This window comes from Anabrus simplex, chromosome 12, assembly GCF_040414725.1.
Source record: "Anabrus simplex isolate iqAnaSimp1 chromosome 12, ASM4041472v1, whole genome shotgun sequence".
NCBI lineage: Eukaryota > Metazoa > Arthropoda > Insecta > Orthoptera > Tettigoniidae > Anabrus > Anabrus simplex.
Genome location: NC_090276.1, coordinates 7,371,256 through 7,390,527, shown reverse-complemented (window position 1 = coordinate 7,390,527; position 19,272 = coordinate 7,371,256). Strand labels below are relative to the sequence as shown.

At 42.2% G+C, this 19,272-nt stretch overlaps 1 protein-coding gene across 10 annotated transcripts in view; it reads left to right on the top strand.

Moving 5' to 3' along the window:
* The window catches only part of magu (SPARC related modular calcium binding-like protein magu), a 417,174-nt gene extending 399,516 nt beyond the window's left edge, over positions 1 to 17,658 (top strand). For all 10 annotated transcript variants that reach the window (XM_067156492.2, XM_067156500.2, XM_067156498.2 and 7 more), the window contains 3 exons: positions 1,291 to 1,369; positions 3,528 to 3,693; positions 17,377 to 17,658. In XM_067156492.2, the coding sequence (XP_067012593.2) occupies positions 1,291 to 1,369; positions 3,528 to 3,693; positions 17,377 to 17,456 (325 nt within the window). In that variant the 3' untranslated portion in view covers positions 17,457 to 17,658. The remainder of the gene's footprint in view (positions 1 to 1,290; positions 1,370 to 3,527; positions 3,694 to 17,376) is intronic.
* The last annotated feature ends 1,614 nt before the right edge of the window (positions 17,659 to 19,272 follow it).

The following is a 19,272-nucleotide window of genomic DNA, read 5'->3' as shown; positions in this document are numbered from 1 at the left end:
GAAGTGAAGAATGAGTTGAATTATTTTTATGAGGATACTTATATCTCAAAAACTGAACCTGTTACAGATGTGAAAAATTATTTTTAAAGGGGATTCAAAATACCAAGGGAGCAAGTATTATTTTCTTCATAAAATCCACTTAAAGGGGTGGGGAGGGAAATGGCTGAAAAAGGGGTTGATAATTTTTATGGGGGTACTTATATCTAAAAATCTGGAGGTGTTACAGATGTGGATATTAATAGTTGCAATCTCCTAAAAAAAAAAAACCTTATTTCTTATGTTTTTGACTTGAGAGAGGGCTGTTTCTCACGTGGACAGTTCTATGTCGCTTGCTCCAGAGTTAGCTCTGCCTGTAGACTGGTCATCTTAGCCCCAGAAGGCAATACCACAAATGTGACTTACAAATATATACTGGTGTAAATGAAACTCTTTTTTGGACGAGTTTTTATGACTTAGGAATTTTCAGAAAATGTCAGTGCAGCAGCAAGGAACGATTACACGCGAGCAAAGCTGCAGATAACAGCTAGTAGATACAGATATTCGAGCATGTTTCGGTCTATTTGATCTTCTTTGGCTGTTAATTAGAATATGTTAATTGGATAAGTTGTTGTGTTGTCATGGAAACATATATAAGGATTCTGAGTTTTTTTTATCATCATTTAATCATTTAAATTCAAATATTCTTTGCTCCTACTTCACTTCTTTCCTACTTAATCATCTTAATCCAGAAACACACTTGTTTAACTTGCTTAGCAGTCCTCAAGTTTCTATTAACCTTCAAAAAGGCCACATGAAAGGCATGTTTTCTTTCTAAAAAGTATCAGATGAACATATCATACACTTTATTCCTTCCTTTATTCAAAGAATAATTTAATTCAACTCAAGGTCAGCAATCCTCCATATTCAGTTGAAGGGCAGTCCTTACAGCTGGGGTTTTGCTGCTGCGGAGTACATGTTCATATAATCGCAGGCGTGATTCATGTATTTTCTCTGTGATTATGGGAACCTTTAATTTCTTCCTGATAAAGTCTATTGAAGTCAAGCCATTTGACCATCGCAGCATCTTGATTTTCATAGTATAGCACTCCTGCCACTAAAAGCCATACAGTAAATAAATAAAAATCTTTCTCAATACAGGCGATACTGAGCGGAGTGGCGACGGAGTGCGATCTGAAGGGGAGATGCAAGTCGCCCATGATTTGTCCTATGATTTTTAGTTGGCATAAGATCTCAAAAAATTCTGACCAAATTCTGTTTTGATGTACTGAGTTGCATTGTGTTTGTTTGCAGTGGCACCCCTCCGAGCGGTGGGCCGGACGAGAATGTTGCGACGTGGGCATTCCATTTGCTGGACAAGAATAAGAACAAGGTAAATAAATTAATTAAATTTTAGAGTTGATAAATAAATTAAATTTTAGAGTTGATTACGGTTCGGCTCAGCGTCGCGACCTTCAGTTTAGCGGGTTCCAGGGGTCGGGCAGTTTAGTTGTATCTGCTCAACTCCTCTGGCCGAACAACTGGGTGTTGGTGTTTACATCCGTCCACACAGGGTTAGTATCTGGAAGAGCACCTGGCCATAAAACTGAGTCAAATGCAGAGGTGACCCTATGAGGGTGTGTGAAAAGTCCTCAGGAGTTACCCAGATACAGTTTCATTGTAACATGACCACAGAAAAGGGAATGAATTAGCGATGGGGAGTTTGAGCCAGGGTCTCGAGATTTCTTGAGACTAGCGCAAGCACTGTTTCTTGCGAGAAATTGTGATTGATCTCGAGAACGTTGTATCCGCACTGTGCTGCGAACAGGTGTTGTAGGCTTACAGGTAGACAGAACTAAATTTTGTTTGTATAAATATATAAACAGTTGTTACAGATACAGATATGCTTATATAGCGCTGGTACAATTTGCAAGTTCGGTGAGATTTAGCAGGGAGTACTAGGATAGGGTTGCGATGTGAGGAAGTGGAGGGTTGCCGTGATATTTGCGATGGAGGTGGCTAGGAGGTGAAGTAGATCTAGTATCGGGAGGGGTGGTAGGAAGAGGCTAGTTTGGGGAGCAGGTAGGTAAATGGCTTGTGGGGGGTGGGGTGGGTGGAGAGGCTGGCCGGGGGCGACGATGGGAATTGTTGGGAGGGGAACGCACGGTATGGGGTGGGGAGCGAGAGTGCTCACTTCTGTAGTGCGGACGCCAGTGCTAATTGCATCATCTGTGGTGAGGAGTTGCAGCCGCACCATGTACGTGGGGCCGTTGGCGTTGTAGATTCGATGCACGCGGCGAGCTGGGACGCCTGCTGTTTGGAGTTCTGGTAGTATGTCCTTTTCTGAGATTGAAGGTTCGATGCCTCGAAGGTGGAGTCTGCTGAGGTGATGCTGGTGTTGTGGCAAATGCATTTCCTTGTGAGGCTGTTAGTGGCGATGGCTGTGCTGTGGGATTGCTGGGGACTAGGTGGTGTGGAATTTAAGGAAGTGATGGATGATACCATTATAGACGAAGGGTGGCTAGACGTGCTAGTAATTGTGGGAGTATGGGGAGGAGCGTAGGCCGAAGTAGTGAAGGTAGTAGTAGTAGTAGTATATGTGGACGAAATGGAGGTGGGGGGGCGGTGGAGCCTGCTGGGTTATTCGAGGTTGATGTTTGTTGACGGTGGGAAGATTGGAAGAGTTGCTTTAATATATATTCTCTGGAGTAGGCACCACTTCATGGAGTCTGCTCTTGATGGTCGCCCCACAGGCTTCGAGGCATGCCGTTTCATCTGCACTGTGTAGGTATGCCAGAACCTGCGTTGAAGGTAGAGAAGTGGAGCGATCCCGGAGCCTGCGAACATCGTGGACTGGCGCGCCGGAGTCGCGAAGTTCGGTGAGAATGAAATTTTCCGTGAGGGCGGTGTCCATGCCAGTAACGAGGCAGGAATACATGTTTTGTTGGGGAGACGACTGCCACTAGGCGTTTGCCTATTTTTGCTTTATTGGGCCGACTGAGTTGCGATGAGGGTTGGCCACCCAGCCGAAAAAGGCGTGTTTTACGTCGATTGCCGAGTTTTCCGTGGGCGCCACTGTGTAGGCTACTTGGAGCCAACGGCAGTGCCAGTGCACTATGAGAGACTTTGTCTCATTAACATAAATTGATGCCTGCTTGGCCATCAGATGATATAAATGTTGATTCCCATAGGGAACCTGAAATATTTGTCCTGAATGAGTAAATTTATAATAGCAATATAAATGGTCCGTTATTGGACATTATAAATCTTCCAGCTAACTCATTCCTGGTTGCCAGCGTTTTGCCCTTGTGTGCTAGGTTGGGCTCATCAGTTGGTACTTAGCACACCCACCAAGACGCATGGCATTATTTTATAGCCTCCGGCTCATTTCTTTTTGAATGGCACAAGCAATCAGATTTCTGGTTGGTGTTTACCAGGTTTGTGTAGCACATTTACAAGATCTAAATTAAATAAGATAATGTACATGAATGAAATAAACTGCTGTTTCCATTTTTCTTACTCTCTTTTTGTATTGTTATGCCTGTCAACAGATCTGGGAGCGCAAAGAGTGGAAAAGTCTCCGATCCTTGGTGATGACGCAACAGCAGCTTCGCAGATGTGGGAAGCGGCTGCCACGCTACTGCGACGTCAACCAGGACCAGAAGATCAGCCTCACGGAATGGTTGAACTGCCTCAGTACACAGCGGGTTAATGCAAGTGAGTGCTTCATGGAGGCTACAGTGACTCTCCATAAATTAACAGTAGAAAAATAAGGTTATATAATGTATATTTAGATGTGTGCATAAAATGATCATATTTTGAGAAATTTTTGAAGTGTCTCTGTATGCTTTTGAGTATGTTTATAGCTGCAGATACGTCTACTGCAGGGCTTTCCAAATAGTGGCCCACGAGGTCTTTTAAAATAATACATTTTATGCTCGACGATGCCGAAATATAAATTAATGAGGCCCATTATAGTTCAAGTTTCATTATGATACAGGTTCGCCACCAATTAGAGTTCAGACTATCAATATTCTACAACTGTTTGACCAATTAGGTAAGGATAGCATTGCACCTGCGCTTAACGCACTAGCTTCACACTTGTTTCCAAAATCAAACATGTCGGGCACACATATTAACATCAATTAAATTGAAATAACAAATAATGTAGTTCAACCTATTCAGTACAAATAAATAAGAAATGTACTGCTACATTTCTATTTAATTATAAGTGCGTGTTGTGCTACAGTTCAGTTCTGGATTTCTAACGAACATACGATCCCTTATGGGGATGTGAAGTTCAAAAAACTTGTCTACTCTCAAGTACCGAGATGGGGGTCGCTTGGCACTCCTCAGCACTGCACGCGCGCGCGTGTTCACACTTGTCAGTCAAGAAATGTACCCGATCATTTCTCCTCTTGTCTGTTGATCTCGGTACCATTCTTTCTTATTTAACATGCACAAAGACGCATCGCTGCCTCCACATGCTCATGCATTCCTTTACCCACAACATTGTAAAAGGAATGTAATATTGAACAAAAGAAACAATAAGCCCAATGTTTTAATTACAATAAATCTTCAATATTTCCTCTCTTCTACTTCAGTCTTCACATAACAAGAAAAGTCCATGGGAGGTAAATCTGCCATTTAACTGGCCCACCATGGCCTACCCATCTCCCTGGATAATGATGATTTAAGTGCTGCGTGAAACTGCAAGTGGAATGCGGTGAAGAACCATTATGACTCAGCCACATTGTCAGCCTAATATCCAGGGGAATATCTTACAGTATGGCCCAGGTATTGACACTAAACGATTCTGAACTGCGCACACTACTGTCACATGAGGATTTTCTTGCACCCTCCTTCACACAGTCGCCTGCCAAAGAGCATCCACAATTTATCTTGTTGTGATAATTTACATACACCCTGTGTTACAAAAACATAATGTTTTAAGTTTGTAATAATTTCTAGACCACATTTGGACGACGGTGTAAAGCACCTTTGTCTCTAGCAATTAGAGTCTGCCCACTGTAAGACATTGCAGTGTGCCCTTCTTGAGCTAACAAAATCACCATGTAGCTCCGGACTCAGAAGTGGTACCTCGTTGTGTTGTTTGATTCATTTCAGAGGATTCTATGCATCTTCTGTCATCCTTATCCAGGGAGCTCCTGGGTCAGGCTTTGGATCAATAACCTCCATCCACTTCTCGCATCTCCCTGGAGACACATGTTGCTTCTGTAGTATTTCTTAGATCTTTGTTCTGATCCACTTTGACGCTTTATATAGGCTATTATTACTGTTACGGAGATATCCGTGGTAGGTAGAGGTGAAAGAAGGTGCGGGTGTGAATGGGTTTCAAGCTACGAAATTATAGTGCATGTAAAATTAATTTAAAATTTAACAAGGTTATATTTTCTTTTCAAAAACAAAGCAATAACAGACATGGCAGGTACAATGTAGCAAAACAAGGGGAGTTACAATATTTACAGGTTTTGGGCTTCACGCCCTGACTTCTGCGATCAGCTCAGTTTTACCACAAACACAAGTTTTAACAGAGGGGCAGAAAACCCCATTCATCCCTAGGAGCCCCTGGCTCCGAATTACACAGAAAAGCCTCCACGAGGCATATGACACTCCATTTCAAAAGAGCGATCCGCTCTCAAAATTTAAGCCTCTCAAAGGCCACACCAAACTCTACCTTCAAGCTGTCCTCTAAGGACGTATTCACAGGGGTAAAATACCCAACCTACTGAGGTCTATTGAATGAAAAAGAAGGTTGATTACATGACCTCTAAAATAACAATTTGAGAGGAGGCGATCTTGCACTCCTAATACACTTTGTTTTTTTTAAAACCTAATCTGGCTCTGGGCCGCTAACGCAAGGGCTAATCCCATACTACAGAGGTGACTTAGAGAAGAACACTTTACATTACATAAACGAAGAATAGTTTGAGAAAATAAGTTCACCTCAAAACAAATGTGAGTGGGAGCTCGAGAGGGTTAGCACTCTCTATCCCAATATGTAGCTTTACAAGAAAAAGATGAAAAGAGTAATTACATTTTAGGAAAAGGTTACATGATGGAAATGCTTCGAACCCGCCGCGAGTGTTAAACTGCCGACCTAGCAAGAAAAGAAGTTATTAATAGGCCATTACCTGGTGTTGAACGGCTGAAGAAGAAAGAGGCGCTTCCCGCCTCCTGCTATGTACTTAATACACTGAAAGATGGAACAGAAGTGGCCTGGAGACCCTAAAATCAGCAGTTTATATCCTCTCGCGGAAGATTCTAGGCGTTAGGGGAAATAAAACACCCTCCCACAAAAAATTTTATTGGCTAGGGAAAAGAAACCCCTACATAGAGGAAAAAGAAACACATTATTGGTGGAAAATTAATTAAAGAAATTCGGGATTGGCTAGATCCAAACTAAGGGGAAAAAGAGGGGTATACAGCCAACTTAAACAATAACAGAAAGAAATTTAGCAAGGAACAAACATTTGAAATAAAAATTTCTTCAACAAAATAGTTCTTTGCTTTCGCACTAGGTTGCACTATTGTAATTCTTCAGTAGTGTCCTCTAGAAGAGAAAGTTCACACTTCTTACTTCAAGCGAGACAAAAACACATCAAAAGTGACACAGTTCAAAAACTCAAAATTTTCCACGTGGTGACATCTTCTGAGAAAGTAGAGAATTAATAGAATAGATAAAGTTCAACCTTCCTCCAGAAGAGGAGTTTCAACTGGCGCAACTTTTAAATAAACGGTGTAGAGGTGTACCGCCCGGTACAGACCTCCCCCCCCAAAAGTTCCTCCAGGGGTGACACATGAAATCAGTTTGAAACAAAGTCCAAGTAATGATGTTGATACGAAGATAGATAGCAGAAGCATTTACAAGATTTCTTAATTCAGTTTCAAAATATTGTTGTTGCAGGTGAATGAAAGTCTTTCTGTTGTAGTAGTTGAATTTCTGAAGATAAACCTTTAATGCTTAAAAGTGAAGAAAAGTTTTGCAATGTCCACCAAATATTGTTGTTAAATTCCCAAATGTAATTATTGCTTATGGTGACTGTCCATGTAGTTGATGTAGATTGAGTCGGATGGCCAGACCGGCCGTTGCAGCTTGCGTCCAACGGAGGCCGCTCGGACCCCTCAAGTACCCTGAGATACCGCTCGCCCGCACTATGAGGGGAGCAGAGGTGTTGAAGTACGCCGCGCCCGCGGTGAACAGATACAGGCTGCGGGCATGTAGCAGGACGTGCGCCGCACATCAGCCTTGGCCGGGGGGAGAGCTCCGGCTCGCCGTGCACATGTCGTCCTCGCTGGAGAGGAGGGGGCCCATCCCCCTCCCCAGTCGCTGCACGGCGCTGCGCGGCTGCGGGGGCGCTGAAACATTAAAGCTAGGCGGCAGAATTGTGTTGGACAATCATTTCCTTTGAGGGTACAGGCTTGTAGAGAGAGTGAGGGGCCAGCGGCGTGCAGATATTCATGGTATTCATTAAGCCACTGTGTAGAGTGGAGCAGGAGACGGGAGCGTGGTAATGGCCGTGGCAAAGACAGGATGGCAGTTTAATGGGTCGGGGCAGGTTTCACAAACATGCTTACATAAGAAACAAAATCCTATAGAAGGGGCAGAATGCCTTAAAAGTGAAACTCAAAAAAAAAAATATAACCTTCATATCCTTTCAAAATAATATGAAGCAAGTTAACACAGAAATTACACCGGTTTCACCTGGGACAGGTGAACCCTAAATATCCTCTCGGTGGCTGGATTACTTAGCAATAAGGTAACCGGCGTAAGAAAATCGAGAATGATACAAGGCCCATGAAATCTGGGGGCAAGCTTGCCCGCGGGAACAAAATTTTTGACCATAACCTGGTCACCTACCTTCAAGGTGGTGGGTCTCCGTCCACGATCATACCTTTCCCTAACCTTTTCATGAGATACTTTAAGATTGGCTTTAGCCTTCTTCCAAAGATCTTTAATGTTATCCGGATCTATTGTCTCGGGCAGAATGTCATTCAGAGACCAGAGGTTAGAGAGCGGCGTGTTGGGAACGAACTTAAACATCAAAGAAGCTGGAGTAAATTTGTGAGATTCATGAACCGCCGAATTCAAAGCAAAAGCTAACCAATGCAGGGACGTGTCCCACCTAGAATGATCTTCATGATGATAGGCAATAAGTGCGGACCTGAGATTACGGTTAACCCGTTCAGCCAGAGATGGTTGAGGGTAATAAGCAGATGTAGTTACATGAGAGATGGACAAGTCAAAACAGAATTTACGAAACAGATTTGATGTAAAAGCTTTAGCATTATCAGATACAATGTATTGGCACGGACCAAAAGAAGCAAAAATAGAATTTAGGCAAGTAATGGTGGACTGAGCGGTAGCCAGCTTAGTCGGAAATAACCAGGAAAATCTTGTAAAACCATCTACACACACAAAGATGAACTTGTTGGCATTACCCTTTGACTGGGGGAAGGGTCCCACATAATCGATATACAGGCGTTCCATGGGGCGCGACGCTTGATGAGAAGACAAAAGGCCTACTTTAGTGGACATGGTGGGTTTACTGATCAAACAAGATTTACAAGCTTTTACAAGTTCCCGAATTTCACCGTCCATACCTTTCCAGATGAACATTTCACGAATCTTTTCACGAGTTTTAAAGATACCCAGATGCCCCCCCAATGGGGTCTCATGATAGTATTTGAAGATCATAGGTACAAGAACCGCTGGAACAACAACTTTCATCAACTTATCATGCCTCGAAGGGCAACATAGAACACCATTCCTCAGAACATAAGGGACAGCATGTTCCCCAGAAGAAAGGGTTTCCATTATAGGAGCCAGCGTCGGATCTTCACGTTGGTATTTCTCAATATCCCTAAAAAGCATGGGAGCATCTGTTAGGATGGCATTAACCTCGGATAGTATGGACTCGGAAGGTGATGAACTGTCGACCGGTTCATGGGTCTCGACCTCGTTTGAAAACATACGGCTGAGTCCATCAGCCACAACATTTTCGGTACCTCTGATATGCCGTACATCAAATTGGAAAGCAGAAATACGGATGACCCAACGGGCTATACGACCAGTACGACGCGGCCTACCTAAGACCCAGCTTAAGGCTTGATTATCTGTCTCCAGGTCGAATTTGACATGTTCCAGATAGAGACGGAACTTTTCTAAGGCGAATAAGACTGCCAACCCTTCGAGCTCATAGATGGAATACTTGGCTTCTTGAACCGATAGAGTCCTAGATGCATAGGCGATGGGACGCCTCCCTAGTTCAGTCTCTTGAAGAAGGACTGCAGCTACAGCTGACGACGACGCGTCCGTTTGGACGATGAATTTCTTCGAGAAATCAGGCATAGCAAGTACAGGGGCATTACAGAGAGCTAATTTAAGATCTTCGAAAGCGGCTTGTTGAGAAGGTCCCCACTCGAATTTGATGCCTTTCCTACGAAGAAGGTTTAAGGGCGCCGCTCTATTAGCGAAGTTAGGAATAAACTTCCTGAAGAAATTCACCATACCAATGAATCTAGCGATACCTTTGATGTCCTTAGGAGGTTTAAAATCACGGATGGCCTGTGTTCTAGAATGATCGACAGCTACCCCATCGGGTGACACAATATGCCCTAGGAATGACATAGAGGGCTTAGCAAAGGCAACCTTGGACAACTTGACAGTTAACCCAGCCTTACGAAGGCGATTCAGAACTTCTCGCAGATGATCTAGATGTTCTTCAAAAGTCTCGGAAAATACGACGACATCATCCAAGTAGTGATATAAGTACTCAAATTTGATGTCGGAGAAGACCCTATCTAGTAGCCTAGTGAGCACAGCTGCCCCCGTGGGGAGCCCGAAAGGCACGCGGTTGTATTCATATAAATTCCAGTCCGTGGCAAACGCTGTAAGATGTTTAGACTCTTCGGCTAGGGGAATTTGATTATAGGCCTGATTTAAGTCCAAGATGGTGAAGAACTTGGCCTTACGAAACCATGAAAAACAAGAATGAAGGTCGGGAAGGGGCACAGATTGCAACACCACCTTCCGATTGAGAGCCCTGTAATCAATGACAGGCCTGAAGCCTCCTTGGGGTTTCGGGACTAGAAAAATAGGCGAAGAATACGCTGACTTAGAGGGCCTAATAATACCATCCTTCAACATCTGATCGATGATTTCTTTCAGAGCCTTCATTTTAGGTGGAGATAGCCTATACGGTGGAAAACGGACAGGAATCGAATCCGTGACCTCAATTTTGTATTCAATAAGGTCAGTAACACCAAGAGTATCAGAGAACACCTCGGGAAACGACTGACACAGTTTGCGAATACTATCAGCCTGCTCCTCAGGTAGATGTCTAAGGTCTAACAACATCTCATCCTGGGTAGGCGACATAGATGAACATGATACAGAATTACACTTTAATAGTGGGATTTTATAACTAGAAGCAAATTTGAATGTGCACGACCTAGACCGGAGATCGAGCACAAGACCAGTGTGAGAAATAAAGTCAGCTCCCAATATAATGGGGCAAGACAATTGCTTGGCCACAAACAATTTAACTTTCCATGTAAACTTAAAAACACGAATTTTGACCAGTAAGGAACCTAGAATTTCTAATGGAGATGAATTAGCCGAAACGTATTGAACAGGAGAAGAGACATAGTCAGGGAGTTTACAAACAGATTTCAATTTAGAATACCAATCAGCCGAAATAATGGAACAAACACTGCCTGAATCTAAGAGAGCTGTTACAGGCTCGTTATTTAACTCAATCTTAAGAAAAGGAACAGGTGCGGGGGTATCCGCCGCAATCCTAAGACACTCTTTAGGGCATTCAAACGATGAATTTGAAGGCTGGTCGTTCTCTGCATTTACAACCTGTTTACTAGGGGCTGAGTCTCGGGAAGATGGATTAGTCGGCTCAGCCGACGCCACTAGTCACTTTTTATTATTGGCATAGCTGGAATTTGCACCAGAAGTTGAGCAGGAGGGGGTGCTATTTGAGTTTGGGCAATTCTTGGCGATATGTGAGAAGGCCCCACACTTAAAACAGCCTTGTGATGACCCTGCTCCATTCCTTGTCCCACTTGACTTGATCAGAGGACACTTATTCCGCAGATGGTCAGGCGACCCGCAAGCATAACATTTACGGGGATTGACTGGTCGGCGAGGTGGAGGCCGAGTGTTACTAAAGGAAGGCGGGGGTTCTTTCGCGACACGCAAAGAATCGGCGTATCTAACTCCTTCCGCTGAGACTGCCAATGCTTCAAGTTCCGAGAACGTTTGCGGGCACGCCGCGAAACACAAATATGACCTATAGGATGGTGAAATACCTTCCACAATAGCTTGCACGATCTGATCCTCAGGGAAGTGGAGAGCAAACACCCTAGTATAAAACTTAATATCTTGGATGAAGTCTGCCAGGTTTTCATCCAAGCGCTGTACCCGATAATAGTATTTCTGAATAAGGGAGGACCTGGCCCTAGCCGGGATGAAGTTAGCTAGCAAATGGGCATGGAAATCCTCAATAGAAGATTGCTCAGCGATGGCTCTAACTATTTTGTCAGATAGAACACCAATAGCATAAGGATAGATAATTTGCAAAATTTGACATGGGGAAAGAGAAAACACAAGGGCATGATCCTGAAATTCCACTAGAAATCTTAAAAATGAAATTACGTCACTGGTGGTGTTGACGGAAAACTTAGAGATACCCCTAAGCAACATTGCCAATGGATGAGGCAAGCTGCTGAACCCAGGTGACATAGTCGTTAAAGGTTTCAATGGCAAAGAAGTTAATTCAGAGCGGATGTTACTCAATGACGCACGGCGTTCAGATTCGTTGTTCGATGGGGCAGAGATAGTTTGAGCAGCGACGGTTATCCTATTGACTTCTCCCTGAGGAGGCTCTTCCTCGTTACCTACATTCACCGTGGCGGGTTGATCAGTTTTGGGAGGAGCTTCGCCGGTTAGCAATTGAGTGACCTTATTAGACAATTCAGAAATAGTTTCAAGGAGCGTATTAGCTTGCTTCCTCTGAACGTCATTCACCTTTAGAGACAACAGATCATTAACTCTATTTGCAAAGTGATACAGCCTGCCTTGCACACGCTTAATTTGATTAGGAGATGGATCGTTTTCATCAAAAAAGCTGACTACCGATGCTAGCCCAGTAATATTCTCGACAATCGTGGAAAGAGAGTCATCAATTTCTTTCTCTCCCAAATTGGGGATGGAAATGGGCAAATCAAGGGACTCTCTAAGCTTGTTAGTGTCTATTGCAACCGTGCCTCCAGATTGAACGTTTCTGATAGTTAACTCATATATCAACTCCTCTTTGCGCAAGTAGTTAAGGAGGAGAACATCGCGAGGGCCGGGCATGATGACAGAACAATTTTGAAAAACTCAAAAAATTCCAGCAACTGAGAAAATTGTTAGAGTTCGAATCAAAGCAATGTTTAGCCGACAAAAGGGGCTAAATTGAGACCCATTCAACCACGCTCTGCTACCACTTGTTACGGAGATATCCGTGGTAGGTAGAGGTGAAAGAAGGTGCGGGTGTGAATGGGTTTCAAGCTACGAAATTATAGTGCATGTAAAATTAATTTAAAATTTAACAAGGTTATATTTTCTTTTCAAAAACAAAGCAATAACAGACATGGCAGGTACAATGTAGCAAAACAAGGGGAGTTACAATATTTACAGGTTTTGGGCTTCACGCCCTGACTTCTGCGATCAGCTCAGTTTTACCACAAACACAAGTTTTAACAGAGGGGCAGAAAACCCCATTCATCCCTAGGAGCCCCTGGCTCCGAATTACACAGAAAAGCCTCCACGAGGCATATGACACTCCATTTCAAAAGAGCGATCCGCTCTCAAAATTTAAGCCTCTCAAAGGCCACACCAAACTCTACCTTCAAGCTGTCCTCTAAGGACGTATTCACAGGGGTAAAATACCCAACCTACTGAGGTCTATTGAATGAAAAAGAAGGTTGATTACATGACCTCTATAATAACAATTTGAGAGGAGGCGAACTTGCACTCCTAATACACTTTGTTTTTTTTAAAACCTAATCTGGCTCTGGGCCGCTAACGCAAGGGCTAATCCCATACTACAGAGGTGACTTAGAGAAGAACACTTTACATTACATAAACGAAGAATAGTTTGAGAAAATAAGTTCACCTCAAAACAAATGTGAGTGGGAGCTCGAGAGGGTTAGCACTCTCTATCCCAATATGTAGCTTTACAAGAAAAAGATGAAAAGAGTAATTACATTTTAGGAAAAGGTTACATGATGGAAATGCTTCGAACCCGCCGCGAGTGTTAAACTGCCGACCTAGCAAGAAAAGAAGTTATTAATAGGCCATTACCTGGTGTTGAACGGCTGAAGAAGAAAGAGGCGCTTCCCGCCTCCTGCTATGTACTTAATACACTGAAAGATGGAACAGAAGTGGCCTGGAGACCCTAAAATCAGCAGTTTATATCCTCTCGCGGAAGATTCTAGGCGTTAGGGGAAATAAAACACCCTCCCACAAAAAATTTTATTGGCTAGGGAAAAGAAACCCCTACATAGAGGAAAAAGAAACACATTATTGGTGGAAAATTAATTAAAGAAATTCGGGATTGGCTAGATCCAAACTAAGGGGAAAAAGAGGGGTATACAGCCAACTTAAACAATAACAGAAAGAAATTTAGCAAGGAACAAACATTTGAAATAAAAATTTCTTCAACAAAATAGTTCTTTGCTTTCGCACTAGGTTGCACTATTGTAATTCTTCAGTAGTGTCCTCTAGAAGAGAAAGTTCACACTTCTTACTTCAAGCGAGACAAAAACACATCAAAAGTGACACAGTTCAAAAACTCAAAATTTTCCACGTGGTGACATCTTCTGAGAAAGTAGAGAATTAATAGAATAGATAAAGTTCAACCTTCCTCCAGAAGAGGAGTTTCAACTGGCGCAACTTTTAAATAAACGGTGTAGAGGTGTACCGCCCGGTACAATTACGATGAGCTCACCACATCCAAAGGCATTTTATACCTAACTACCAGGTTTCAAGGAAGACATCCCTAACCTAGAGAACAGGTGCCTTTTGCAGCCACCCCTAACCTGGAGAACAGGTGCCTTTTGCAGCCACCCCTAACCTGGAGAACAGACATCTTTTGCAGCCACCCCTAACCTGGAGAACAGGTGCCTTTTGCAGCCACCCCTAACCTGGAGAACAGGTGCCTTTTGCAGCCACCCGTAACCTGGAGAACAGGTGCCTTTTGCAGCCACCCCTAACCTGGAGAACAGGTGCCTTTTGCAACCACCCCTAACCTGGAGAACAGGTGCCTTTTACAGCCACCCCTAACCTGGAAAACAAACACCTTTTGCAGCCACCCCTAACCTGGAGAACAGGTGCCTTTTGCAGCCACCCCTAACCTAGAGAATGCACCTAGAGAATAGGCCAGACAGGCTTATATGGCACAAAGAAATCAAACAGTCAACTTTTGAGAAAATTGTGGTTCGAAGAATGCGAGGAAATTCTTTCTTTCATAAAATGTTGCAACATATCAGTAATAAATAGTTTCAAAATTATCAAAAATGCATTCGAGAGAATAGAGCAGGTTATGAGAAATCTGCAATGTCCAAAATGGTGAATTTTAAACGCCAGCTGGCTCATGTTAAAAATTAAATAATTGAAAACGAGGTTCAACCTATTCAATACATAACAGAAAGAAATGTAGTGATTACATTCTTATTTAATAGTAATTAAAAATGGGACCAGTTTCAACCCTAGTCCAGGTCATCGTCAGCCGTTCAAAACATAAAAAACATGAAAAACAATGCACATGAAAAAGAAAAAGATCAAGTGAACTCTGGATCGGTATAAGATGAAATATAAATTGATGATGGGGGTAGAAATTGTGAGTCACTTAAAAGAAAAACAGTACGTAATGTTATGAATGGTAGTACGGCACACGCAATGATAGGTAAAGTCTCACAATGTTCATGAATAGTGGAGAACGGTCAAATGGGTAAGTTTTTACACTCTGTCAGGTACAAAGTCACAACACTATCAAACAACATATGAAGATCCATAAATATGTTGAAGTCGCAGACGATCAGCGCGGCACTTTCAAGGTCATGCGCTGTGGTCTCGAATGCCAAAGTAGAATGGAGAATATCCTGAAGATCCAGTATATGCCTCGGTTGCGGGAAGTTAAGTACGTATATATAGAAATATACAACGCAGGAGCACAATTACTCATTTAATTATACTGAATTGCATCTTACTAACTATCTTGTCTCTTATTAGTTACCAGCGTTTCTAGTCTGTATGTTACAATTGGTATGAAGTACTGTTTATATAGCGTTAATTTTGTTCTCTTGGGTACTTTGTCATCCCATAAAAGCTCTCTGATTTGATGATAAAATGTTGTACCTTTACTTAGTCTGTCATTAATTTTAGGGTTGATTTCATTACTTTCATTAATAATGCTACCCAGATATGTAAACTGTTCTACATTCTCTAATTGTTCTCTGTCTATGTTCACTTGGCTTCTCTTTTCCTCTTTTCCACAGTGCATGAAAACAGTTTAAAAAAAAACTAATTACCACTCCGAACTCCTTCAGATTTTCATTCCAAATGTCCAGTCTCCTTTGTACTTCCTTTTCTCCCTTTCTCCAAATCACCACATCATCTGCAAATACCAAAGCATTCACTTCACCACTACTGATACTCTGTTTTACATGTTTTATGATTTCATCCATCAGTATAATAAACAATAATGCTTGAGACTTTTTTTTTTTGTATAAAATGTTTCATAGTCACCATTCCTCACTTGTACACTGCTTTTACTCTCATGATACAACATTATTATCTTGTTAATTAATGATTTTGGTATATTCCTTTTCCATAGGCATTCCCGTACCTGTTTTCTCAACTGTATCATAAGCTTTTTTCAAATCCAAAAATACGAAGATGATTTCCTTGTTCTTTTCCAGGTGTTTTTCCATTATCGTTCGCACTGTAAATATCAAGTCTGTTGTTGATCTATTTGGTCTAAAGCCATTTTGTTCTTCCTCTGTATTTCTATTATATCCCTCAGTCTTTTGTGTATGACTTTCTCTGTTATTTTTAGCCCGTGTGATAATAGGATTATACCTCTGTAATTAACACATTTCTTCCTATTTCCTTTTCTGAACAATGTGCAATGCTTCCTTGCTGCCAATCTTCAAGTATCCTTTCATCCTTTCATATGGCATTGAGGGCTCTGTATAGCCACTGTAGTCCACTGTTTCCTGCTGCCTTAAAATATCAGCATTGAATTTGTCTTTTCCACCTTGCTTTACCTTTGTCATTCCTTTCAGTGCCCTTTCAAGTTCCAACCATGTTATCGGGTTCTCTTCTTTTTCTCCGTCTATTATTTCCATTTTCTTATCTCCTTCTTCCTCCAAGCAGTCATCCTCATTATAAAGTTTTTCAAAATACTTTGCCATCACCTTCTGAAGACCCTTTTTGTCATGTACTATGGATCCATCTTCTCTCTCTAATGCCTTAATTTTTTCTTGATTTATTCTTTTCGATTTTATTACTCTGTATAATAGTTTCTGATTGCCTTGACTATCTTGCTAAATTTTATTGGTAAGCTCTCCCCAACATTTCTCCTTTTCTTCCTTGATACTCCTCTTTACTTGTAGTTTCAATCTTTTCTATTCCACATGTAACCTTTCTATGTTATTCTCATCCCTCTGCTACATGTTTTGCTTTTCCTTATCCATTTCTTTCTTCACCTTGTTACTTTCTTTTATTTATTTTTATTGTGTCTGTCCATCAGCGTGTCTCCTTTTTCTTAACCTTTGTCTTTGTTTTTCCACATACCTCAATTGCTGCTTCCACAAATGTCTGTCTTAAATTGTCCCACTCTTCTTCTCCACTTCGTATTTCTGTGTTAGCCTACTTCCATTTTATACAATCTTGGAATGCCATTCTTTTATCCTGCTCCTCCAATTCCCAAATCCTGATCTTTGATTTCTTCTTCAATACAATTTTACAGATTTTTACTTGTTTTAATTCCACAATTAATAATCTATGATCATCCTCCATACTTTCACTGGGGATTATCTTCGTATTCATGACATATCTTCCCCATCCTCGGTCTGTTGTTATAAAATCAATGAGTGTTCCATACTGTCCATCCCAACTATATCGGCTGATCTTATGGCTATTCCTCTTCATAAACCATGTGTTTTTTTATTATCACAACACTTATACCACGTTTATTAGTAAGAAAAATATGCAATGCTTATACGAGGTTTATTCAATGTATAACTATACAAGTGTATAAGGATTTTTATTAGTAAGATCGTACATGAATAAGGCAACTCGTTTTCTTTGCTTTTCAGCTGTCGTGACTCCAAACCCGACGGCGAGTTCAAACCGCACGGGGAGCAACCCTCTGGAGATGTACCTGAAGCCCGAGTGAACAGCAGTGCCGTAGTGTGCAGTGAACGTTGTGATAGAAGTGTTGTGAAGGAACTTGCTTGTGCGAGCCGAAAGTGACGCAAAGGACGGAAAGAACAATTCTCAGCTTATTTATTATTACTCTTGTCAAAGAGAGATAATGTGTAATATAGATACTACAAGTATTAGGAGACATATTGTTAATAAATATACCCTCAAACATACTCCCTTCTCTTTACCAACTGCCAGAGATGGATCATTGCGAGTTTGAACCTGGCTGAAAGATAGTAAAAAAAAATCTTGGCACGCCTTGTCATTTTCAGCATTTTAGAGATCTCTGGTCTCAAATATTATTTCTTAAAAGAACTTGTATTTAAAATTATGCGTTGAATTAACCCTTTGTGTGTGGAAACATACACGAGGGGCGTTCAATATATGATGGAACGCATTTTATTTCTCGGGCAATTTCGGTTTCAAAAAATTTGAATTTTGTTTGGGACATCTTTGAATATTCCCGCTTCGTCTTGTAGAGTTTCATTCATTTCTGACAGGTGGCAGCGCTTTAACTAGCCTTCAAAATGGCGTCTGTAACGGAGGTGTGTATCAAACAGAGAGCAATTATCGAGTTTCTTTCGGCGGAAAGCCAGAGCATCACAGATATTCATAAGTGCTTGCAGAATGTCTACGGATACTTGGCAGTCGACAAAAGCACGGTGAGCCTTCTCAACGACAACACAATACCTCACAAAAGTCTGCGCACCTGACAGGAGCTTACAAAACTTCAGTGGACCGGTCTTCCTCATCCACTCTACAGCCCGGATCTCGCGCCTTCTGACTTCCATCTGTTTGTCCCAATGAAGGATGCACTCCGCGGGAAGCATTACGTGGATGATGGGGAAGTTATCAGTGCAGCATGACGTTGGCTGTGACATCAACTAGTCGAGTAGTATCATGCAGGCATGTAGGCCCTCGTACGAGGGCTATGCCGAAATTACCGGAGTGTGAGAAAAAAATTTTATTTGCAAAACAACAATTACAACTTTTCAAAATACTCTCCATTAGCATGTATACATTTTTCCATTCTCTGAAACCACTTAGACCGAGCTCGATAGCTGCAGTCGCTTAAGTGCGGTCAGTATCCGGTATTCGGGAGATAGTAGGTTCGAATCCCACTGTCGGCAGCCCTGAAGATGGTTTTCCGTGGTTTCCCATTTTCACACCAGGCAAATGCCAGGGCTGTACCTTAATTAAGGCCACGGCCGCTTCCTTCCCATTCCTAGCCCTTCCCTGTCCCATCGTCACCATAAGACCTATCTGTGTCGGTGCGACGTCTAGCAAAAAAAAAAAAAAAGAAAAGAAACCACTTAGAAAATGTTTCAGTCCAAGCTTCTTTCGGGATGTCACTTAGTGCACTCTCGTACGCTGCAATAGCTTCCTCATTTGACGAAAACCGCTGCCCACATGGGGCCAGGTCAGGTGAATAGGGGGTATGAGGTAACACTCACACTTTGTCCCTTTCCACAGAGTTCATTGTTCTGGCGACCGTGTGTGCAGATGCATTGTCATGACGCAGCAGAAGGTGCCCACTCTTGGACTTTGGGTGCTGTGACCTCCAAGTGGCGAAGACTTTGCGAAGACAGTCATTCACATACCATTCAGCATTGACTGTACGACGTGTGACCAAGGTCACAGAGGTGAGATGCCCCATTTTCGTAAAAAGAGTTGCCACCATCTTCTTTCCGGAGCTCCGACTTCATCGAACTTTTGTGGGTGGTTCCTCCGCTGTAAAGCACCACACAGAAGACTGTCTCTTCGTTTCAGGGTCATAATGGTGGACC